Source organism: Amblyomma maculatum, chromosome 1, assembly GCF_055883805.1.
Source record: "Amblyomma maculatum isolate TAMU_Amacu chromosome 1, ASM5588380v1, whole genome shotgun sequence".
Lineage (NCBI taxonomy): Eukaryota > Metazoa > Arthropoda > Arachnida > Ixodida > Ixodidae > Amblyomma > Amblyomma maculatum.
In genome coordinates, this window is record NC_139344.1 from 373,927,715 (window position 1) to 373,949,247 (window position 21,533).

Consider the following 21,533-nt stretch of genomic DNA (forward strand, 5'->3'; position numbering starts at 1 on the left):
CGTAATTAAATTTTCAGATAATTCAAGCATTTTTCCCCGTCCCTCAAGGCCAAATTAGAGAGATTTTACTGTATATCAAATCAGCCTCACAGTTCACTCACCGACCTAATCTTCGTTCCCATGTACAAACCAAGGCATTTACTTTGGAAGTCATGGGGAGTGCTTACCAAGAGGACGTGTTTTAGCCTGCCCGTGTGAGAGTCCCAGACTTTGATGGAGTGGTCGTTGACCGCAGTCACCACCAGGTGGTCGTCCTGGTTCCAACCGACCATGGTCACTTTTAGCCTCTGCTTAGGGTCCTCCTCCAGCTGCTCTTCAGATCTGCAGGAAACAAGGACTACCCATTACAGATTCCCAACGCGTCCAAGCTTGGGTTTGACAGGTAAAGCCCTCTCCAGTTTATCGATAGTTTCATTTGCCCGGAGTGTGCAATGTGTGCTGTAATGTAGTTTTTTTCAGATGCCAAAGAATGAGAAAGAAATGTGCAGACCTTGATGAACAGAGGTATGAAACAAAGCACAGTTCACAAAGATGTAAAGGCAGCTACCTTAGCACTGCCGTTCTGTCAACGGATTCCCCACAAAATTCACATGACGGAGCGAAGGAAAAGGTGAAGGAGTGCCTCAGAAATTCTGCTTTCACTTCCTGGTCTAAAAGCTATAGCTGTGACAAGAGCAATTATGTTTGCTATGCATATTTAAATACCAAATTAGACAACAACAGACCCGTTGCTCCCTGCCAGCATTTAATTCAAATTTACCAACTTTTACCAATTTACCGAGGTCTGAAAGTAGGTCCCTAATATGCATAACCTTCGCATATACTTAAATAAACTGACTTTGCAGCCAGCTGAACACAGCTTATACCTATGACGTTGCTAGACACAACATAGGGGGAAAAAAGCAAGAGTTCTTATATTTTATTTCAATGATCAAAACCTAGTATAGTACTGAAACGTCTCAAAAACAACATGCACATGAAATAAAGAAAAGAACATGCTATGATTGCTTTTGAATGGGGCCAAATGTATGCAGCTCAAGAATGAAGAAGGCAAAGCAAGAATACAAACAAAAACAAAGAAAAAAGAAGAGGGGGGGGGGAAGAAAAAAAAAGTCACACTGGACACTAACTCACACCACTTGCAACATGAAAATCACAGCAAATGTTTTTCTTCTTTTTTCAACAATGTTAAAGAAATGACTTGAACCATCAGCAAGCAGCATGGGGAGGCTGCAGGTTGGGACTCACCCCACCAACTTGGTGGCCATCCGAAGGGTGGTCGATCTCCACTGCTGACGCTCGTAGGTCCAAACGATGGCTGTGCCGTCCTTGGAGCCACTCACAAATCGGCAGCTATGGTTGGCAAACTGCAAGCTGTCCACTTGGTCCTGAGCAGAGTAGGCAGAGTAGTAAACTGCACCTCCTCGTATTGAGCACGGATGAAACATAAGGCACACACTGACAAATCATCCCTCTCTGCTGCACAACAAAAATCATGGCCGGACCGAAATATGAACATGCGTGCTTGCTTTGGTTTGGTTTATGTGGTTATGAGAGATGCCACAGTGGAGGGCTTCGAAAATTTCGACCACCTGGGGTTCTTTTTGAAATGAACTGACATCGCACAGCACACAGGCGCCTTGCTTTTCATCTTCATCGAAAAGCAGCTGCCACAGCCAGGATTTGATTGTGCATCCTTTGGGTACAGCAGTCGGGTGCCCTTACCACTCCATCACCACAACGGCGCACGAACACACGTGCGTACAGAGAATCCCTGCTCTGTGGCACTAGCCCCAAAATTATATGCACTAGTTTCTAATAAAGGCCACAAATTTGTGAAAAAACTGGGACAGTAATATCTTGCGTGCACATGAAAAGGGTAAAGATGTTACAACACATACTGCTTGCAAGTTATGCTCCCCTTACCCCCCCACCCCACTGTACCATCAGCCAGCAATCAAGAGTTCGTGGTACTATCTCTCCTGTTCATGCTGTCTATTAGCACTTCATCTTCCTGTCTTAACTATTCATGACAATCATGGTTTCACTCTGCATGTGCTTCACTGACCACTGTAAACAGGCACCGTTTACACCTATGGCCGGCCAAAACTCGCCCTTCTTACATTGCAAAGTGCAATTTTTTGTGCATATGACAAACGCAAAGACGCACACATCCCTTACTGGGACAAACGACAACCAAGTATCACGCTGTGGCCTACAATAAGCATCTTACCACATGTGCCTCGAGTTCAGCGATTCGTTCTGGGCCTGTCGGCGCCAGGACATGGTAGACTCGAACAAAGTGGTCCGTGCTACCGGTAGCCAAAAAAGCACCACCTGTTGGGTTGTTTTCAAACAAGTAGTCAACACCCAACAACTGAGTACAGCTACAGCATCAGCAACAAGGCTGCAACTACGCAACCTGCAGAAGTGCTTCCCACTACTAAATAAATAAAATAAAATCACACCTGGACTGAATGACGAACAGATCATCTGTGAGCCCACTCTGTTTCTCTCAGTGAACTTCAGAGGCTTGGGGCTGCAAACAGTACAAGGCCACTATGTAAGGAACAATCAGGGACAAGAAAGACAAAACCATTCTGTTCATAATGAATTCAAATTTAAAAATACCGCATTTACTAGCACAACAAACCCACTTTTTGACAAGAAAAACTCACAGAAATGTAAAGAACTCAGTTTGAGGACACAGTGTAACAAGAATATAGTTTCCTTACTTGAAGTTCTTTGTGCTGCTCGAGTAGTCCCAAAAACAAACACAGCCGTCGTTGCCCGTCGATACCAAGAATTGCCTCGTACCTTTTGGGTATGGACAGAACTGCATAGACACGTACAAAGAAAGCAGAAAATGCACGATGATCTCTCTGCCTGACAGCAACTGAAGAAAGTGTGCTGTGCAGAATAGTGTTCTTTTTAGTGCATTCTTGATTTTTTTTTTTTCCTTGTATAATCCTTGCACCACCAATATTACCACCGCGAGAGTTGTCTGTAACAAGCGTCATCTTTGGAGCGCTACTGAACCTAGCTGGCCTCAATGTGTGCACGCACTACCAGGCGGCAATAGCATGCTCGAGTATATCATCATCATCATCCTAGGTTATGCTTGTATTTATTTTTTTTTTACCTCCATGATGCTCGTAGTTGTCGCCATTTTGCGAGGTGTCTCCGCGTCTCCTTGTCATTGTTCCTTCGTTCCGTCCGTGTTATTTGCTTTGTTCCACCGTCTATCGTGTTCTTGGTGCCGTATCGTGGTGGGGCGGTACACAAGTTATACAGCTGCTTATAAGCTGAAAGCTTTCGAGCATGCTCTACGGCATAGCAACCGCACTGTTAGCAGGCACTTCAGCATCAACAAGTTCTGTGTAGTATGCTACTGGAGACGGCGATTACAGTGGCTGCTATACTGGGGTCAAGTGTACCGTGTACTGTACACGGACTGGGGTCAAGTCACTGATCAAGAGTAGAACTGTATGGTCTGCTGTGAGCATTATACCACGAAACGCGGAGAGTGATGATGAGGCTGCGTGCAACAAATAAAGTGCTTTAGCAATTTGTGCTTTTGGCGGCCCTGTACTTTTAAAACAAGGGTAAAAAACATTTGCTTGAAAATTTTCCCCGCAAAATTATCGCACCCCCCCAACTTAGCATCAATTTTCAGCGAAAAAATGTGAGCATTATGCGAGTAAATGAGGTAATTATATCAAAACGACCAGTCAGAAAAGGAAAAGGTGCAATGTTCAAAAAGAAGCTCCCAGTGTGTCGACATAAGCGTGCTCAAGCCTGTGCTCATGCACCTGAACAGTGCTTTGACGGCATTCAACGCCGACAGAAGTTGCGAGGCCATAGTCCCGATTAAAAAGACTGTCGATAGTCGATAAAAAAAGGGCACGCACAGGAACAATGAGCTGCAGCCGGTGCTCACCCTAAGGGAGGTGACCATGGCTGTGTGGCCAAGGAGCACAGCGACAGGTGCCAATGTGTGCAGGCACCAGACGCGGATGACCTTGTCACAGCTGCCGGCTGCTAAGAGGCCGTTGTCGGGGCTAACCGCCAGGTCGGTGATCTCAGCTGAGTGGCCCCGCAGTGTGGCCAGCAGCCGCCCGTCCTGGGCGCTCCACATCTTGACAAGCAGGTCATCTGCACCCTGCGTTTTCACAAACAATGCTCGTTGCAAATTAAAAAAAAAAACTGCACTGTAGCCGCACTCCAGGGCTGGCAAGAAAGCTTTTTTTAGGACAACATTTTTGTGTTCGCATCACCAAGCTCATCTGGATAATGCAACGCACTCAGCTGAACTACAATAGAGGCCATCTGAGCCTTAGTGAATGTTCACTGTGATTACATTCAGCTACACCTCATTTTCTTGTCAGACTGGACTGAAAAGGGAGCAGCTAACAATGTAGTAGCCACTGCTTGTGACCACACCGAGACGCCGTCATGGCCTAAATATACTTCTCACTGCTCAAATTGTTTTCCAAGTAAGAGCAGGCAGCAACACTGAGTTAAAAAGTAGTACAATGTTTAAATTGTTAAACAATAGTCTCGGCTCGCATGGCATCGAGTGCGGGCACTAGATTTTGCACACATTTTCGTTTCCGGCTGTCTTCTGAGAACAGTCTGCAATGAATGGCGATGCAGCGATCGGAGAGTTCTCGCCCTCGAGTAGAAAGGGACGCGCATGCTCAACAACAGAAAGCAGAGCCATGTAACAAGAGTTGTAATACAAGAAGGTTTAGCTTTATTTAATCAACAGGGCTTAACGTCCCAAAGTGCATCGGCATGAGGGATTCCATAACAGAGAGCTCCGAACAATTCTGACCGCCTGGCATCGGCTAACATGCACTGACATCACACACTAAACAAGGGCTTGCGTTCCATTATGTGGAAAGGATTAAGCCCAGGTCCTCCGGCTCAATAGACAAGTGTCTTAGCACTGAGCTTGATAAAAAGAATGTTGGTTGATTGCTTTGTGGGGTTTACCGCCCCAAAGCGACTAAGGCTATGAGAGACGCAGTAGTGGAGGACTCCGGAAATTTCAACCACCTAGGGTTCTTTAACGTGCACTGACATCGCACAGCACACGAACGCCACTCCGTTTTGCCTCTATCGAAACGCAGCCGCTGAGGTCGGGTTCGAACCCGGGTACTCCGGCACAGTAGTCGGGCGTCTTATCACTGGAATGTCCCTTTGCGCAGCAATCATTTCAAACCCTCGCCCATTCTGCGGCAACAGCATTTCTGTATGACAGTTGATGACGACTACCACCGAGCTTCAGCCACATGCCACAAATGTAGCCTTTGTTTCACTGTACAAAGCCCTGGTATGCCAAGCTGCTCGGACAAAGTGCTCACCGTGAAAATGTAGTTTCCACTGCGATCGAAGAGCACGCAGTAGACAGATGACAGGTGTCCCAGGAGGCGCCTGAAGAGCTGTGCCTTGACATAGAACTGAGTTGACAGCTGCTGCCTGCAGCAGCTGCTGCCCAAGCTACTGAGCGACCGGCCCTGCAACACCATGGCTGCACACAAGAGCGCACATGTCTCAGGGACAAAGCTCGGAACGCTGGTTTTAGCAAAACCAAAACAAAGGCAAACAAGCAGTGAGTATCTAATAAATGAAGAGATGGCCCCTTCTAAACAACCCAAGCATCCTCTCCAGTTTACGGACCATTCATGGCTTATGGTACACTCATACTTGCCAGTCGTGGGATTCCTGTAAATGATTTCAAAAGCAGAAAGGGGACCCCAACAAATTTGTCACGACTCACAGGCGTAAATGCACCGTTAGGCTCACCTGGGTAGCACGCGGCACGTATGGGGTTCACAACAGCTCCTTTTACACACCAACTTTCTGGTCATGTGTCGGGCATCGCCCAACAGCGAAAAAGCACCCGTCCAGTCAGTTGTCGGGCATTGCCTGGCACGTTTTGCATACCTTATAAGTAAATTCATGCGCCATTTGGTGCTATTCGTTATATCCTGCAAACTGCCTATTTCGCTTTCCTCTTGAGGGATGGCACACCATACCACTGGAAAATATTCTTTGATCACATGCTTTTGAGGACCTCAATTGGCGCCAAAGATATGCGGCACGAATTTCATTCTAGTGGCTCTGTGGAAAGTTATGAGAAGCTAAGATGACTTTAGTGACAAATATAACTACTATATGCCTCCTTTCATTTCAACGAAGTTCCATTGAAGCTTCAGCTCAAACGAGAAAGAATGCTTTCAAGAAATGTTTATAATAAAATCACATCGTGATAGTTTCTTTGCGAGGGGCTAGAAGGCAATAACGAATGCTGAGAGGTGCAATAGTCATCGAGAAACTATACATGACTGGAAAGGGTTAAGACAGTGGATAGGATAAAGTGTGATTGTCCTCTAAAGTGTGAATGTGGTACTCACCGACATTGCAGGCCGTGGTGCCCGGGGAAAGGCATAGAGGTGCTCCATGAAGCCTGGCTGCCACATCTGCAGTGCAGCGAGGGCGCCGGACCTCTGCAAACAGTCAACAGCAAAGCTCAACGACTCAGTCACTTGTCTGCTGAATACAACAGGCAATCCCAAATCACGGTTCATGCCGTAAGAATACCTGGAAAAGTCCCCGGGCCCTTTTGAGGACACAGCCAGCCCAAAACCCAACCTAAACATAAATCAATTTCCTTTAACAAAGTTGTCAGGCTTGGTTTGGCTTGTGCAGTTTACCGTCGCAAGATTATGCAGGAGATGAGGGAAGCCGTAGAGGAGGGTCAGGACAATTTCTACCACCTGGAGTTCTACAACATGCAATTTACATAACTTCCCATCTCCCTCCTCCGTAGACAGCCAGGAATTTGCCTTATATACCTCCTCATCTCTCTGTGTTTTTTTTTAACATCAAATCTTTCAGAGCTGTAAGGCAGGACTGCAGAGAAAAATTGTTTTATTTCTTTTTGCGCCTTTGATTTCTTACTTTTTCATAATCTGCTGCCCATTTCTTATGCAAAAGTACTCAAAATAACTGCCATAAGAGTTCTTTTTTACGGCATTTTGAAATCACAAATGCGCATTTTCGAAGCATCGCCCAGAAAAAGCACTGTGTACCTAATGAACGTGAGGTGTTCACTCGAAACAAGTTTTTTTTTTTTTTTTTTTTCTGCGCTGGCCCCACATTGCTTTCCTGAAATCCATACTAACAGAGGCATAATACTCACTGGACTGTTGCCTCAATAATGAGTAGCTGCCGGAGCCAAGCAGTGACCGGGAACCGGCCACTCCAGATGGGATCACCTGGTCCAAGAGTGGACCGATCCGCGAACATATTTGCAGCAGGTAGTCATTAGACACGTGCAAGTTGGAACTTTCCTGGAACGGCATGAAACACCAAGCTCAGAGAACGCTAGAGTTAATCCAATCTGCAATCACAACACAAAGCCCTCACTGTCTGGAGCCTTCCATCAAAGGTGCCCACTTATGACCATTCCGACAAAGTTCTAGGCACCTATGTAACAAAAAAATGAGGGAGAGCAATACAGTTGCAAACTTAATGCTGCTAATATATCATCTGACACAAAAAATAGAATATCCATTGGTGAGGGGAAATTTGATAGGAAAAAGGGGTGTAAATATATGCTCCCATGTTCCAGTCCTATATCCTGCTTGTTAATATTAAAAGTGGAAGAAAAGGAAAAGGGAAAGCGCAGGACAAAATCGTGTCGTTACAAAAATTATGTCTTTTACCCAGTGGCACATTTCCTCTACACGTGCGTTGACGAGACATCCTAAATGGCAAAAATAGTCAATTGATCCCTTCCCCGCTTGAACTGCCTTTTCCAAATCTTTACTTGCTGATGGGCAGCATTGTCATTTCATGGAGGTTTTTGCTTCTTGCTTCCCACTGCAAAAAGCTAAAGGGGCCATGAAAAAGATATTTATCCAAACTAAAGATGTGCCTGAACAATCGACATTCCATCTGTCATCTCTGCAACACAGAAATTTCATAGCTAATTCCCCTAGCATCAGAGATGTATCTCCCCCACCTCAAATCAACACACACACAAAGAAAGAAGAAAACAGGTTGCAATGGCGCCCCAAGACGCCTATGTCACTTGGGTGTGCTTAATGGTAACCCAGTTGATGTTGTGGAAAAGGAATGTAGCGAGGTGTACACCTAGTTGGTTGCAAGCAATTGCGAGGAGCAATTTTAAGAAATTATACCTATATTAAAGAGTTCATGCAGAGCCTTGAAAATGAAATCGAATACTAAAAAGGCCATGAATCCAGATTTGTTGCAATAGAATATGACCATTAAAGTAATAAATCAAGTTATGTTCTTAAAGTTCTTTTTGCGTTTCTAAATATAACACCTTCTGCCTTTGGGCAATGCAGTTTAGCTGTTTTCCTGTATTTTGTCAACCGTCTATGCTCATTTTCTCGTTCATTCCTGCCTCTTGGTCATTCTTAAAGGTATGCATAAGTTCAGTTGCTTTCTATGTGGTTCTGTACCCCTCACCACTTTCGTTACCCTTGATCATTCCTGAGCAACCAGTAAAAGCGTTTTCACATGCTCAAACAGTGTTTGCATCCGCTGATTATCAGTTCACTTGTACTCATCCTAATTCAGTTTGTCTGCATATCTTCAAATAGCTTTTGGCAGGTTCCCCAACTTTTCCCAGCTATTCCTACACATGTCCTTGTACAATTTCTTTTTGGTGGCTCAAAGAATATTTGCAGTTCTATTTAGTATGCTCTCAATCGCCAAAATCATTTTCGTCAACAATAATGCATTTGCACAATAGCCACAATTGTTAAAAAAGGCTCATGTTATATTAACTTGCAGATACATTCACTTCACGTAACTGTTTAGTGAACAATCTTTTTTAAGTGGAGCATGTCGATAGAGCCCTGCACAAGACCGGAAGAAGGGGGGTGACACCCTAGTGATGCCACTGAACTTGTCCACAAGGTTTCCTTCTGGGCAGTCAATTAGAAAGCAAAGAGATCTTTAGTGCTTGTGGCACTCAACAGGACATGACGTAAAGAAAAGGGGGACCCTAATTGGAAGCATTGCTTTTTGCACTTTTTAATACATATGGGCAAAGCTTCTGACAATAAAGAGCATTTAGTTTCATTAGGTGCAGACCACACAGAAAACAAGATTAATCAGAATCTCCCAATAGCTTATTATTACTAATAAATGCCCTCAAACAATGTACGTGCCTGCACAGACTGCCTAAAAAAAAAAAAAAAAACTTGTAGCTATTGCAGCACAAATGTAAAAAATCAGGAGAAAATAAAACTAAGCAATCAGCATAATGGGTGCCCAAAAAGAAAATCGTGAACACATAAAACATGAAGCTCTCTTTGAAATTGTAAGTTCTTAAAAAATTACAGCCATTTGAAACTCTGCATTTAAAGCGGAAAGTTGGGCTAGTTGGTGATCTTTAGATTCAATGCATATGGTAACTAGCGCTGAAGACAGGGACAGAGGAGAAGCGGACACCACGAACACTAGTATCAACTTCGTTTTATGCCAAACAGCACATTCAATATATAGGCAAACAATGCAAAAACATCAAACCCTAAAGCACATGTGCCGCGGTACCTTCTAGTTCAGGAATTGTATTTCTTTGAATGATAGAGATAATGATGGCTTGCTCACGCACAAATTTAGTTCAATATCAATGAGAAATGCTTCGAGTATTTATCGCTCCTTCTGGTCTGAACTTGAAAAAATGACGTGTGTCTGATTCTATATCGGAGCACATTTATACTCGCAGCATTTACAATGTGCCGCCAAGCGTCCCACGCCTGATATTGCCACGACTGCCTGCCTGTGCTATCAATGTATCAACACGATGTATGAATGTGTTTCACTAGCGTTCGTGGTGTCTGCTTCTCCTCTGTCCCTGTCGTTAGCGCTAGTTACCATGTGCATTCAATCTGAAACTCTGCGCCTTTTTCTGATTTCAAATTTTGGCAATTAACTGCCCATATATGTGTGCTGTTTCTGGTCCATATTGTATGAGCAATCTAAGTGTGGATTTGTTTCATGTTATATGGTTAAAAGGGGAAACACAAGCACACTGAAAAGCACACATGGAACTAAGAAAATGGCCTGACAAGCACTTGTTATATCATTTTCTTTGTTCAGTGCATGTTTTTAGGTGCGCTTGTTTTTTCCCTTTCAAAAGCTCTGTACCACCTAGCCCAAATTGAAGTAATAATGTGTTTTCTCTAACAGTAAAAAAAATAAAATAATAATAATAGTAATCATTTCAGTGAAATTTTATTCGTATTTACGATAAATTAGTTATTTACACGGCTGAATGCCTGGGGCCCTTTGAGACCCACTCCAGCATAAAAAGAAAACACTAGAATTACCAGAAGGTCAGTTCTTGTAATGAAATCCTCACTTTCCCTGTCGAATTTTTATCTATAACCACGTTAAAAATCACGGCCTCTTTTGAAATTGAGTCCCACGTTCCCATTTAAAATAAGGACGAAGCCAGCACGTTCCACTAGAGAAACATGTGCTTCATGACTTTATTACAAAGAACCGTTGTGAATGCGCTAAGCGTCGACCCGCTCGCTCCATTCCCGCAGTCCAGCAAATCTTCAACTGCTTTGAACGTGCTGCACGGTATTCCGTATGAGCGCGTTCATCGAGAAAAAAAAAATCTAGAATTGAGAAAGCAATTTTCTACCGATATTACCGATGAAGCTACTGTCATGTCTACCTAAAACACGCCAAAAGCCAAAGCTTGCTCCCCCAGCGACTTCCTCAGGATACGCGCTGCGTGTAAAGCAAATAAAAAGCAATGACGTATACGGTCGCTGGGGCAACGTATGGCGAAAGCGTCTCAACCAATGGTAGAGACGCAATTCGCGGGCAGCGTTTGCAAGGGCTCATGTGATTGGCGGCCTGTTAGTTCACGCCCCCTGCTGGTCATTGACAAAGGCTCGGCCAAGCAATAGAAAAAAACAAACAAAAAACAAAACGCTCCTCCGTGAATCGGAATTCATCAGCAAAGGGACAGCGTAACTTTTTTTTTTTTCTCTTCATCGCCGTTAAGACTGCATCTAATCGTGTTTCGGCCCAATTTTCGCCTAGCGTCGAGTAAACTATCACAGACGTGCGAATACCTTCACAGGAAACCGCAGTCAACACACGCTAATAGAAGTCAACTTTCAAAAATACCCGAAAATTCAATCCAGACACTCACCAATTCGGCGAAACTCCTGTCATGCTCATTCCCGTGCCAATCGAGTCTTTTAGGCAAAAGCTAGAAAAGATTTTATAAATTAGGCTTAGCGAACGCAAGCGCTAGTCACATTGCATGATACTTCGTTCACCGCAAACCAGCAATGTTTTGATCGTCACCACCCACGTGCTTCGCACGAGGAGGTCGGCAAACGGAGACCGCAACTTACATGATGCTCCTCAATCTCTCTCCGGAGAACCTGAAAGAAACGCGCTGCGATTAGTTTTCCGCTAACTTGCAATTTGTAGGTACTCAGAAAAGTAGAAACTAATTACCTCAGCAGCTCCATTGCATGGTCCGTTACTCAAGAACTTCGAAATTAGGAAATACAACTCTGTAAGTAAATCAATGAGAGATCAGCATCTCACGATCAGGTACAAACGCTAGCAGCGCGACCGACTTTTTGTTGAGAAGAAATTCAATGCCTACGGTACCTTTCTCGAGGAGTTCTTGCGTCCGCCTGTCAGCAACTGCTGCTGACATTCTTATCCACCATTAACACCTATAAAATTACCACACGAAACAAAATAAGGTGCCTGTAGCACATTACAAACTACTCGCGCTTGCCCAAAATAAAGATGGTAACTTTACAACGACATTGAACCGAAGCTCAGCACGGAGCGGATACGCTGCCGACGTAAAAAGTAAAACTCGCAGTAAATCAATTTGAAATCTGTGCTACAACTTGCATAACTTCCCTGAAAAAAAAAAATTACTATATAAACGTGTCCGTTCATTTATTAGACATACAAAATCCTAACAAATTTTGTAGAACCTTTTCTCCGAAATTATGCGGAGTAATACAACAAGGGTAACGGCGACATCCAGTGGTCACGATTTCCGTCAGCAAGTGTGTCGGCGTTGACGGTACAATTCCGCTGTGATGTAAATCAGCTGTGGGTTACTCCTTGTTCCCGGCGAAAGTTTAGATTGTGTACATCAAGCTTACGCACGTTGTACACTGAGAGAAGCACAAAAAGTATGTAGCAAGTTTGCTAAAATCTGCACAGTGTCATGTAAAATCCGCGTAAGCGTAATGAGAGACGCAGAGGCTTTGTGCTGCTGATGAAACATAAAGCTCAGTTGAAATGCTTTTGATAACCGGCATCGAATTTTATGCAGGTGCAAAGTATGTCGTGGATCAAAGAAACGAAACTTACTTGGTTGCAATCTGCTGCCGTCCGTGTTATAAAAGCCGGAAGGGTACCGTCGCACATTGCTGTCATCATGGATGGGAACCGGCGTTTCGCCAGGAAGCAGAACATGCAATCAGTGGAGGGTCACGTTCAGGGCTTCGACAAATTAGCCGAGGTGAGGTCGCACTTCGTAGTGGCTAAAGCTTGGGCTGATGTTATTGTGCGAGTTTCAGCAAAATAAAATTCCTGATTCTTTCAGGTCCTGTATTGGTGCTCCGAATTGGGGGTCTCTGAGGTGACAGTCTATGCGTTTAGCATTGAAAATTTCAAACGATGCAAGGAAGAGGTGGATGGCCTTTTGGACCTGGCCCTCAAGAAGCTAAAAAACATGCTGAACGAAATGTACGTTCAATAATCTGAATATTATTTGTCGCTGGCTTTTGTTTGTGTATTGCTGGCTTGATTTCCTGTTGGCGTGCGCGCCCTGACACGTATGCACTTTGGAATTGCAGGGATAAGATCCACGAGCACGGAGTGTGCATCCGAGTGCTTGGAAATTTGTCCTATTTGCCGGTGGAGCTGCAGTCGGTTGTTGCCGAAGTTATGTACCAAACGCAGGCAAACACAAGGTACTGTGGCCGGTGATTTAATTTATATCAGTCGCTCTAATACCGACGAAGGACATCGTGAACTCCGCGGTTGCTCGGCTTCTTTGAGGCAAGGACTGTAATCTCTTCATGTCACTGTGAGCTCATAAGAGGCGAAAATAGCTCTTCGAAGAACTTGCGACTTCGTCATGACGGGTCTATGCATTACTAAAACAAATGATAGTGTTAACAGATCACAAGAAATTTGCGCCGTTTTTCAAGTTTGGTTTTGCAGAACTGCTTTCTGTTAGTCAAGTAGTTAGGAAAATCCCACGAGGCGGAGTAGATTTGTAATAAGGGAGTATTTACTCTTCGACATCCTTTTGACTCTCCTCTTTGACCTTTTGGCTGCACTTGGGTGGATGTCAGAGTAAATACTCCCTTATTAACTGCTTTGCGTCTGTCAATGTTTTACCATGATGCTTAGATAGCTAAGCATAGTAGCGAAAATATTGACTGTGGTGTTCTTGTATCTTAGAGGTTCCTCTTGGAGGTTTTTGTTCATTATATATAATCATATTATTTAACTAATTATTATAAAGCCAGTATTGCCTACAGATTATTAAAGGAGGAGAGAGTGTTTATGTTTATTAAAATAGCTCTGCCTGCTTAAAATGTGAGCGTGATTGCCCAGACATGTCCTATGCGCTGCCTATGACTTACTGCTACAGAATGCAAAATGCCTGCTTGGTGGGAAGATGAACTCGAGCTGCTTGCAGTTATTACTGATGCCATGAAAAGCATAATGAGTAGAATTCGTGGAGAAAACTCAAGGGCAGAATATATGCAGCCCATATGTCGATTTGTATTCTAAACAAACTTGACTGCGGAGCCAACTAAGCTGTAGTGTCTGTAGTCTTTTGGTGCTTAATTTTCAAGAATAGTAGTCTGCTTCGATCCATGACACTAAGCTGTAGCAGTGAGGTAAACACAACCATAATGGCACAAAATCTTGGTAGCATACTTTATAAGTACCAAGTATCGTAGCTAAGGTTAACGAAGCTTTCAAAAAGGCAAAGTTTCCTACCCCGCCTTTTGGGCTAGCTTTTCATCTAGCCTGCCTCAGTAGCCCACCTGTTGGCAGGCTGTTGAGAATCACATAGTCAGTCTGCAGTATTTTGTCCATTCTGAATTAATAGATACTGATTAGCAAATATTCTTTTATTGGCTTCAGGAACAAAGTTTCAATTAAGAAGCTGTTGATCACCTTTGAAATAGATATAACTTCAATGTTTTTATATTGATATGATTGGCACATTAGTGCTAACATTTCAGCCACCTGACAGCTGAATTGACTGTTCTTGAAGCCAGTGACTATAAAGTTAACTAATTGGCATTTAGAATGTTGTAGAACAAAAGAAGTACTGCAGACGAGGCTGCATGACTAGCCAGCCCTCCATTGGTTTCACTGGGACAGAATACCCAGTCTCTTTAAAAGCTTGGTTGCCTTTGGCTGGAACACCCAGTATGCACATGTGTTATTACTAGTGTGTTTGGCCTGCCTCAAAGTAAGTTGATCAGAAATAGCCTGAAGCTTCTGCTATCGTGCATATCGTGTTGGTTCGGATCGCCCCACTTCCTCGACGTCGTAAAATTAAACCTTTTTCTACATTTGGTGGAGGTTCGGCTTGATATCCTCGCCTCACCCTGGAACTTCGCATCCACACGCTACTGGTAACTCTTATGACCGAAGACGGACATCCATCGGCCGCCCCGATGACCCCGCTAGTCATTTGCTCTGGCTCCCTACGCCAGCGAGACCCCATGCTCTTCAGTAGGACTGACGACAATGACTGCGACGACTGGCTTGCTTCATATGAGCGAGTGAGTTCATACTACAAAGTAGGACGACACCACAAAGTTAACGAACATTATATTTTATTTGACCGGAGTACCTGTGGTATCGTAACCACGAAGCCGATCTCATGACTTGGGACTCGTTCAAGGCGAACCTTACAACTGTGTTTGGTTCTGCTCTACGCAAGCTCCGCGCCAAACAACGCCTGCACGACCGATCACAGCGGCTCGGCGGAACATTCACAAGCAACGTTTAAGATGTGGTCCATATGTTCTGTGCAATCGAAGGAGGATTTTTTTTTTTTCTTTTAGTGACGAAAACTTTTGTTTCCATATTGCAACTATTTTTCCGGTGAACATTTTTGTTGGAAACAATAAAGCATGACCAGAGCATTATGAACAGCAGACCATAAGTTTGTAGGAAAGTAGAAGAGTGGGTAGCATTTTTTCTTTTCTTTTTCTATTTCTTGCTTTCCAGCCATTCGTTTTCATTTCAAATCGGGTAGGAACAGCTTGCGTTAAGGCATCTGTTGCAAAAGTGTGCTGCTGCTTTGCTTACGATAGTATTCTGCAGGTGCTTCCTGAACATATGCCTGTCATATACTTCCCGAGATGAGATATGCAAAGCAATGCAAGAGTTGGCCACGGGAGTTGAGAAGAGAATCCTTTCACCTAAGTAAGACTGCTATGTTCCGATCAGCATGCTGTACTGTTGTAGGTGGGCGTGTCACAATCTGCCCTTTTCACAAGGCCGCGCAGTTCTTGGCCTCCGCAATCGGTGCAGCCGGAGCTGATCTCGGAGGCCATGTGTAGTTAATATTCATGACAGGTGTATGCAACAGATGGCGATAGCTGTCAAGGGAACATATCGCCATTTTGCTGGCGGCTGCGTCTCCCAAGGGCATTTTCAACCACTCCCAAGGGGAACCACATTTTGTGAAAAAGGCGAATTGTACAAACCCTGTACAGTGAACTGGATGGTGGATCAGTATATACAAGCATTGTAGGTTCTTTCTGTACACTTGCTGGCATATTTATTTGCGTTACAAATAAAAGTGCTCCTTTAATGCCCCTTGGGTGTTTGCCTTACCGTGCAGGAGGGATGCTTGAGGTTCTAAATGCTACTAAGGATGGGCAGGGGTTCTTGGCATTTAAGGAATGCCTCGAGTGAAAATAGGGTGCAGTTCTTGAGTTTCGGCTGGTTTTTGATGAGCTGGTGATATTGGGAGCCCAGATAAGGCTCACGTCACCAAGCATATAGCAGGGGCACATTTTTTTTCCTTTTGGCTCCAAACTCATTGTTATCCGTTTCTGTTGTTGGTTCCTGACTACATCTTGACATCTGTTTACCCTCACTTTGTGGAGATGTTGGCCAGTACTAAATTTGTGCAACAAAGCTTGCTTCCCTGCATTATTCATTCGCTGACCATTTTAATTAGAAATGTGTCTGAAAGTGGGTTGATAAAGTATTAAAATTTCATTTGTGAAATTGCCAAAACCAAACTGACTGCAGTGCATAGTCAGTGAAATGCTTTGTGAATTTGTTGCACAAAGGGCAGATGTGATCTTTCATACAATAATAAATACGGGCCACTTGTTGCGTTTCCTCATTTCTGAAATTGTAAGTCCCCCTAGGTTATTTTGCTTGCACAGCAGAGAGAGTTAATTTAATATTCTTGTTAGATGGATTAGTTATTAGATTAGGATTAGACTGTTTTACACTGTCTGACAGCAGAACTTAGTTCTGATCTCTTGGTGGATAATCATGCAGTTGTATAACTAGTTGTCGAAACAAGATGCATACACCAGACAGCAATTAGAAGCCTTTTGTGTGTTGGCGAGTACAGCAAGCTAGCATTACCTCCCTCAGTGCCTTTCTCTTTATTTTTTTTTTTTATCCCTCGGAGCCTCTTCCCTGCCTCAGTATTATATAACCTTCCCGTTGCCTCACTATATGGCACTTTCGATCTGAACTTCTTTTGCTGTTTTAACAGGTCAGCATAAATTAATGGAGAAAGTTGATGAGGAGGGGTTTTGCGTGCTCCTACTGTTTCTGTGTCTCGGTAAAGCAGCACTTGCCCTGGCTGTACCTCTGCGTGCGTCCTGTTAAAATTATGTAATACCAACAGGACCGAAAGAAATTTGTTTTCTTCTCAAGCTTAGTTCATGCTTTATCACACTTTTTTTTTTTCTTCTTTGCCTTGCAGTGATGTTGACGAGACTGCCCTCAGTCGGGCCATGTACAGCCGCAAGAGTAGGGACCCTGACCTACTCATCCGCACCTCTGGAGAGATACGCCTGAGTGACTTTATGCTATGGCAGAGCAGTCGATCCGTCATTGAATTCACCTCAGTGCTTTGGCCAGAGTTCACCATATGGCACTTGCTTGCTGCAGTTCTGTGCTACCAAAGGCAGCGTGGCCTCCTGGAGGTACTCCTTGTCTCAGTGTGTTGTGGCTTTCAAGCTATGTATGAGCCAAAATATTTCTGCGACAGTCTATCGAAGAAAATGCCCGTAGTGCTGACTGGCGTACATTGCAGCCATGTATTGATTGTAGCCAGCTCGAAGACACTGCCTGTTTGTTTTTTTACCACAAATTGTTAACTCAATCTACAGGCTTTGCCAAGAGTATGAGGCCGTGAGATTTTTGCTTCTAGGTCATGCTCTTACGTGGCTCTGTGAGCATTGCTTGTGTTTAAAACTCTCTTGAAAGTGGGAGGTTTGGTTTGGCAGTCCCGAAAGAGTTAACTTGTGTGCTTGCAGCTCTCGAGCCAGAGCTGTTGGTGCAATGGGGATTTCGCATATTACAGTGCACTGACAGCTCAGGAACACAGTGCGTTTAAAAATTGAAATGTTATTGTAGGCTGCTTAGTAATTGTAAACATAGCAGAAGTTATATAGCAGAAGTTTTAAGTGAGCTCTATAGCTTAATTGTCCTCACCTTTCACTGCTGGACAAACGTGCAGTTTTTACTTGTGCAGCTGCCGAAAACAATAGCATAACGGGCGGTTTCTCTCGTGGTCACGAATAAACACGCGCACGCAGCTGGCTGTACTCAACTTTGAGCCGGTGGAGCGGCCGACTTAGCACGAATGGCGTTTCTCTTGAACCAGTACATGCATGCATCGGATCGCCCGTACCAATCACACCGTAGCCCCGTTTCATGCGACTATGAAACACTAGAGTCGAACAATGAAATTTTTAACTTGTCCGTTGTCCCCCACGACGCAAGCGGCAATAGAGGCGGTGAGGATGTTTCGAGAAGGAGGGGTACACTGCAAGATTGATGCCGCATGCTTTGAACATTTCGACGAAGGCAGCCGCAGCACCTTTTTTTTTTTTAATGATAGGCTACTGCCAGTCCCCAATAATGTCTAAGATACATGATGAGTCTTTTCACGCTCAAACAAAGACAGAAAGAAGCGAGAGTCGATGTAGAAAGCGTGCGAGATACGCGCTGCAACATAGGCATAGCCGCCATTTGTACTTACTACTCAGTCAAGTTTTTCTTGGCAGCCATGAGGCAGCGCCACCCTAATCAAAACTCTAGCGCGAGGCTCCCATAGAGAGTTATAGTATAGAGTGGACCGCATCTGTTATCTGCTTCTGTGCACTGCATCTGAACAGGCACTAGTATAATCTGGTATGGCAGGCACAGCTGCCAGTGCCCACGCGCCGATTGGCGCTGGCCGAGAACCAAGTGACTCCTTCAAGGTGATCTGCAAATGCGCAGTGGCAATGCGTAGAAGAGGATTCCGCTAAGTTATAACCATTAGAATTGTCCAGTTAGACTCTCAGCCAGACTCGTGCTTTTGCATTGCTCGCACCGCTTCACTTCGCGATTCGGACGCAGCTGCAAGTCATGCTCATGCCGCGGACAAATGTATGTGCTGTGCGAAGCAGTTAACATTCAGCTGCAGTCATGAAGCTGTATGCAGATGGAATTCTTGGGAAAAAAGCGAGTGGAGTGGTACGAGAGTCTCTGCAAATGCGCAGACCCCCTCTTCTCCACCCCACGGGTAGCGGTCGCATTGCAGTAACAGCGGACAACGCTCATGTTCCATGTTCAGTCCGATCGCGAGCTCTTTGTAGGCCACCACAATGACTAAGAAAAACGTCCCGTTATTGCAGCTGCTTCAGGTGCCAATGATGAATAGCCAAGCTGGTCTGCCCGAATGAGTCTGAATCCAGGATGGCGCCTTTAACAGTCGCGCAGAATCGGTTGGTTGTGACGATGCCCGCTCAAGTCTGTATAAAGTATAATGCTGAGAAACGAGCCTTCGGCCGAAAACGATCTCCAGAGTGTTGCTGGCGCTAGTTTTAGTCTGCAAAATCAAACTTAAATAGGTGGGCTGCGTGACTGTTCCTGAATAAAGTCAGAGATATCGCGCAAGTTCGAATGATTGGAATCGGAACAATCGTTCGGCTACCATATTGTTTATGCTGCGAAAAGCACAGTAGTACTGTGCTCAGAATGTCATTACCAAAGAAGTCACATGCCAGTAGTCATATTTGTTATGACTAAAACTCCATTCCCAAACCACAAGAGCATGTATAGAGTCATAGTAAGCTTTCAGGCATTGTCACAGCTTGTTTATACGAATATTCCGAACACTGCATTGCCAACTGGTTTGGTCAAGTTAATAACATGGTTTGATTAGCAGCAGGTTCTTCATGTGGCTTTCAACCCTACTTTCCAGGCATTCAGGTGTGCTGGGCCAAGTCAGTTGCACAGCTCACAGGACCTGCAGAAGTTCACAGACAGTGTAGAGACAAGGTGGCAAGAGAAGTTGCAGCGCATGAGACTGGGCCAGACAGTTCAGGAAGTGCCTGTGACGTCATCATGAGACTTAATGTAAATGCACGGGGAAAATACTTGTTTTTGTTACCAAATGTGTTGTGTGTCTTCTTCAGGTGCACTTTGGCTGTGAGGGCATTGCCCATTGCACAGTTACACTGACTGTAAAATTCCAAATAAGCGTCCCACCCGTTCAAGCCTCACCCAGTCGAAATTAGAGATCTGCATTATGATTGTATTTGCACCATACTAGTGTGACCAGCGGCATGGTAGTTGTTTCTAATGCGCACATTGTACACGGACACTCAAGATGGACTCCTTTGTTGTTGCCATCTTGAATCTTGGTGCTGTTCCTGGTTATTGCATTTCCCTACTCTGCTGACGGGAGGGTGGGGAAGGGTTAACTAACACATAGTTGAGATTAGGTCAAAGGAAATGAGACCTTGCAAGCACATTGCACAGGTACAGCCTATAGTGAGCAAGCCACCCGGTTTAGGCCTAGAAGCAAGTACATCGTGCGAAGAAAAAATATTGTAAGAAAATGTTGATTAATGACAGCCGTTGAGCACAGAAGTGGCGAGTGAAGTTGAAATCAGACAATTTTACAAACTACCATTAGAACCCCACACACCACAGACTGAATTAATGTGGTGCAACTTGGCGCGTCTAGTGGTCTGTGATAATGGCGTATTACAATAAGTTAACTTCGACAGCAACTGTTCATATACATGACATCAGTGCTCAGCTGAAAACAACTGAATCTGGATTTATACTTTTTGCGCGTGCACATTGAGTTGCATTCGCAGCCATTCATGTGCACAAAACGAAAAACTAAGCTGCATCAGATGAGCAACTTCACGCTAAAAACCACGAAAGGAAAGAGCCATCACTAAGCCATTTACATGTTTTAACTGCATTCCTCAACTGGCCTGCGCTAAATAAAAAATTTGGGTGGGTCAGTAGAGATTTTACTCTCATCACTGCCCATATTATAAGCGACAACAATGCATAGGCCTCAGTGGGCCTTTATTTCCCCTCGTCCATTGTCCACACAGCGAGTTTTCATAGTAACGAGGTGAAAATACCTTACAGTTGCAAAAAATAATTTGAATTGTCCATACTGTCGGGGGGTCGTATTAATGAGGCACGACTGCATGTATACTTTCACTGCACGGTGTTGTGCAGTTGTGTGTGCCAGGAGGTCGGGGTTCCTGAAAACTTTTTACCAGATCTTATCACAACATTCTTTTGTTTTAGAATAGATCTCATTTTCTTTCAATGAAAGGGCGAACTGTATAAATTGATAGTGTGCTTGGCTTTGCCAGCTGGCACGGATGAAGGAAGTTGCGGAGGAGGAGTGGAAATGTCGCGGAAAGCTGCCAAAAGCTACGTAGCATGCACATGTAGCACAGCTCTCTGTGTACATAGTGCGTTACGTGAAAAAGCGTTAGTACAGCACTGTGAAGACATCATTTCCTGTCTAAATTTGCAGCAATACTTAGCAAGGCAGTGTCACGTATGCATTATTAGTTCCTTTGTGTATGGTTCAGCTTCCTCGGGAACCTACCGCACCTGTGCCCAGAAGATTCCACTTTAGGTTCAAGTTGATGGGGCTCGATGGGGGAGGATTGGGGGGTCAAGTCTCTTAAAAGAGGGTACATTTGGGCTGGTTTGTTCACAGCGCCTACAGACGGGACAGCAGAGAAGGACCTAACTAATGTGCCGACTAACAATCAAATGGTTCATTGCGGAAATATGCGAGCAACATAAAGCGACACTGCAAGCAAAACAGAAAAAACACATTTGGGCGCACAATCATGATTGCAACTGCGTGCATATGTTGGGCCATCAAAAAAAATCGTTTCAGAACGAATAGGGCCATCGATGGTTCGCCG

General features: G+C 44.4%; 2 protein-coding genes across 3 annotated transcripts in view; one reads left to right on the forward strand and one right to left on the reverse strand.

The window, feature by feature from the left end:
* Positions 1–11,882, reverse strand: part of BRWD3 (bromodomain and WD repeat-containing protein) — a 72,395-nt gene extending 60,513 nt beyond the window's left edge. Inside the window, exons 1-13 of the mRNA XM_084592275.1 lie at positions 11,695–11,882; positions 11,536–11,594; positions 11,430–11,459; positions 11,222–11,281; positions 7,211–7,361; positions 6,423–6,515; positions 5,370–5,536; positions 3,941–4,162; positions 2,736–2,836; positions 2,469–2,539; positions 2,234–2,337; positions 1,249–1,388; positions 168–321 (exon numbers count right to left, since the gene is read on the reverse strand). Of these exons, the coding sequence (XP_084448401.1) occupies positions 168–321; positions 1,249–1,388; positions 2,234–2,337; positions 2,469–2,539; positions 2,736–2,836; positions 3,941–4,162; positions 5,370–5,536; positions 6,423–6,515; positions 7,211–7,361; positions 11,222–11,281; positions 11,430–11,459; positions 11,536–11,594; positions 11,695–11,743 (1,401 nt within the window). The 5' untranslated portion in view covers positions 11,744–11,882. The remainder of the gene's footprint in view (positions 1–167; positions 322–1,248; positions 1,389–2,233; positions 2,338–2,468; positions 2,540–2,735; positions 2,837–3,940; positions 4,163–5,369; positions 5,537–6,422; positions 6,516–7,210; positions 7,362–11,221; positions 11,282–11,429; positions 11,460–11,535; positions 11,595–11,694) is intronic.
* Positions 11,883–12,081: 199 nt separating this feature from the next.
* On the forward strand, positions 12,082–19,733 carry Dhdds (Dehydrodolichyl diphosphate synthase subunit). Of its 2 annotated transcripts, XM_084592296.1 has the most exons (7): positions 12,083–12,239; positions 12,383–12,571; positions 12,656–12,798; positions 12,909–13,025; positions 15,415–15,516; positions 17,048–17,270; positions 19,541–19,733. In XM_084592296.1, the coding sequence occupies exons 2-7, from the start codon at positions 12,392–12,394 to the stop codon at positions 19,685–19,687; spliced, it is 912 nt and encodes a 303-aa protein (XP_084448422.1). In that variant the 5' UTR covers positions 12,083–12,239; positions 12,383–12,391; the 3' UTR covers positions 19,688–19,733. The 2 variants fall into 2 exon arrangements, with proteins under 2 accessions (XP_084448427.1, XP_084448422.1); XM_084592301.1 differs by lacking the exon at positions 15,415–15,516 and having other exon boundaries at positions 12,082–12,239.
* Positions 19,734–21,533: the final 1,800 nt, after the last annotated feature.